This window comes from Myotis brandtii, unplaced genomic scaffold (assembly GCF_000412655.1).
Source record: "Myotis brandtii unplaced genomic scaffold, ASM41265v1 scaffold79, whole genome shotgun sequence".
NCBI classification, from domain to species: Eukaryota; Metazoa; Chordata; class Mammalia; order Chiroptera; family Vespertilionidae; genus Myotis; species Myotis brandtii.
This window is the reverse complement of record NW_005371173.1, coordinates 423741-426283: the sequence shown is the minus strand read 5'-3', so window position 1 is coordinate 426283 and position 2543 is coordinate 423741. Positions and strand designations below refer to the sequence as shown.

The 2543-nt window shown below is 55.2% G+C and overlaps 1 protein-coding gene across 1 annotated transcript in view; it reads left to right on the top strand.

Moving 5' to 3' along the window:
• The first annotated feature begins 752 nt into the window (after window positions 1-752).
• The window catches only part of IGFBP5 (insulin-like growth factor binding protein 5), a 15765-nt gene continuing 13974 nt past the window's right edge, over window positions 753-2543 (top strand). The window contains exon 1 of the mRNA XM_005883389.2: window positions 753-1822. Within this exon, the coding sequence (XP_005883451.1) occupies window positions 1489-1822 (334 nt within the window). The 5' untranslated portion in view covers window positions 753-1488. The remainder of the gene's footprint in view (window positions 1823-2543) is intronic.

Sequence of the window (2543 nt, the reverse complement as noted above, 5' to 3'; positions counted from 1 at the left end):
ACACACACACACACACACCTTCCCTGGGCCAACAATGTAGCAGAAGGAAAGTGGCCGCGTCTTGCTTGACCATATGGCCGAAGACAGTCACTCCACCAACAACAGAAACTCTTGCTTAAATTCCCCTTCCCCAGGCTTTTAGGGGAGAAATCCAGTTTTTCTTCTTTTTCTTTCTTTTTCATTCAGGTCACCACCCATCACTGGCCATCCTATATTAATAACCCCAACACACACACACACACACACACACACACACACACACACACCTTACATGGTAACTTAGACACCAGCAAACTTAGACCCTAGCAGACAGCCATTTACCAAAGCTTGGGAAGAATTTCTTGGGCACCATATATATCCAGTTGGCTAATAAAAAAAAAAATACTTCTCCTCTGGCCTGGGTCTGGGCTAGTTAAGGGGCGGGAAGGGAGGGGAGACTGAGTTACTCCTCATTGTGTCCATCTGTTTCCCCCCCCCCCACACACACACACACACACCTCCTCCTCCCTCACACAGCCCCTGCCTGGTCCCCGGTGCCCCTTTCTTACATTCCGGGGGGGAGGAGGGTGCTGTTCGTGCAGCAAAGGGGAGCCCCTGTGTGTCTCGAAGGCCTCTCCCCACCCCCACTCCGTGTGAGTTCGCACTGCAAAGCTCTTTGGCATCCTTGCCTGGGTTGGGTGTTGGGGAGCTCAAATTGCAGCTACAAACTGGCTGGCAGCCAGGGCCGTGTATTTAAAAGCGCCTGCTCCACCGGAGTCGGTAGTCTCTTTGGAAACTTCTGCGGGGGTAAAAGAGCTAGGAAAAGCTGCAAAGCGGTTTGGGGTTTTTCCTCTTTTTTGCTCCTTCTAATTTCCCTCTCCTCCGTTTGCACCCTTCTCCGGGATTCGCGCCGAACCTGCGAATTTCGAAGAGGTGGTTGCAGAGTGGGAGAAAAGAGGGGTTAGGGTTGGGTGTTTTTTTTTCTTCCTTTCTTTCTTTCTTTCTTTCTTGATTTCAATATTTTCCCCTGCCCTTGCAGCTGCAGCCGCCACCTTCTACCTGTTCCGCGGCAGCCGCGCGCCGCTAGCAGCTGAAGTGTACTTTAGATTTTAAACAACATTTTTGAAGACAAACCTCTTTTTCTCCACCCCACCCCTCTCCTCCACAGCCTCCGAGCTCTTTATTCCGGTGGTTGCTTTGGGGCGAACAATTTTTGGCTTTTCCCCCAGCAGTTCTGACCAGGTCGGGCTTGGGGGCTGTTGGTCCGGTGCGTGCACCTGGCGCTGCTCTTTTGCCCTCAACCTGTTGCAAGGCTTGAATCCCTGTGATCGGGACTTGCTTGCAGGCACCCCAGCCCTCTCACTCTCCCCACATTTTGCAATTGTCTGGGGGAGGGCGCCTGCTCTACCTGCCAGAATTTTTTTTTCAATTTCCCCGGCGCCCTCCTAGCCCCTTTCTCCCCGCACTCTCGCTCTCCTGCCCCGCCCCGAGGTAAAGGGAGACTTGAAGATGGTGCTCACCGCAGTCCTACTGCTGTTGGCCGCTTTCGCGGGGCCGGCCCAGGGCCTGGGCTCCTTCGTGCACTGCGAGCCCTGCGATGAGAAAGCCCTCTCCATGTGCCCCCCCAGCCCCCTGGGCTGCGAGCTGGTCAAGGAGCCGGGCTGCGGCTGCTGCATGACTTGCGCCCTGGCCGAGGGGCAGTCGTGCGGCGTCTACACTGAGCGCTGCGCCCAGGGGCTGCGCTGCCTCCCCCGGCAGGACGAGGAGAAACCCCTGCACGCCCTGCTGCACGGCCGCGGGGTTTGCCTGAACGAAAAGACCTACCGCGAGCAAGTCAAGATCGGTGAGCGCGCTCAGTGTGCCAGCCAGTTACACGGCGCACGAGCGGGGACAGGGGACGGGCCGGCCACGCGCGCTTTGCCCAGAAAGTGGCTTAGAGCCGGGGCGCAGCCCGGGAGGAGGTTTAGGCGGTCTTCGCTCTTGCTCCATACCCTGCCCCCACCCTACTCCACCCCACCCCACCCCCTCGCCTGAATACTGACTCTGAGGTCCAAATACTGTCTCAAGGTCCAAATCCCCAGGTACTCAGTCTCCAGTCTGAACGGGTACATATTTTATTATCAACTCCCTCCTCCACCACCTGCTAGCCACCCAACACGTTCTGGATTGTTGGTGTGTCTTTTCTGAACTTGAAAAAAAAAATCTCTTTGTTAAAATATTGCCTTAACTGAGGACCTGGAAAGAGAGGCGTTCTGTGCTCATTCTACCTTTGTCCTTCTCTCAGCCCCTGCCCCTCTGCCAGTCCTTTCTGACGTGTCTTTCCTTCTACCCCGACACACACGCACACGCACGAGTGCGCGCGCGCACACACACACACACACACACACACGCACGCTCGCACCGTTTGTGGTTAATGCCTTTGGGGTGAGGACTGTGATGCCTCTCCCAGGTGCACACCCATTACTTTTGACTCGACATGATTGATTGCGGTTGCTAGTAAATAGATTAAAATGCAAAATACCTTTTTTTCCTCCCAGGAAAGGTAAGATTACTTTAGGCACGCA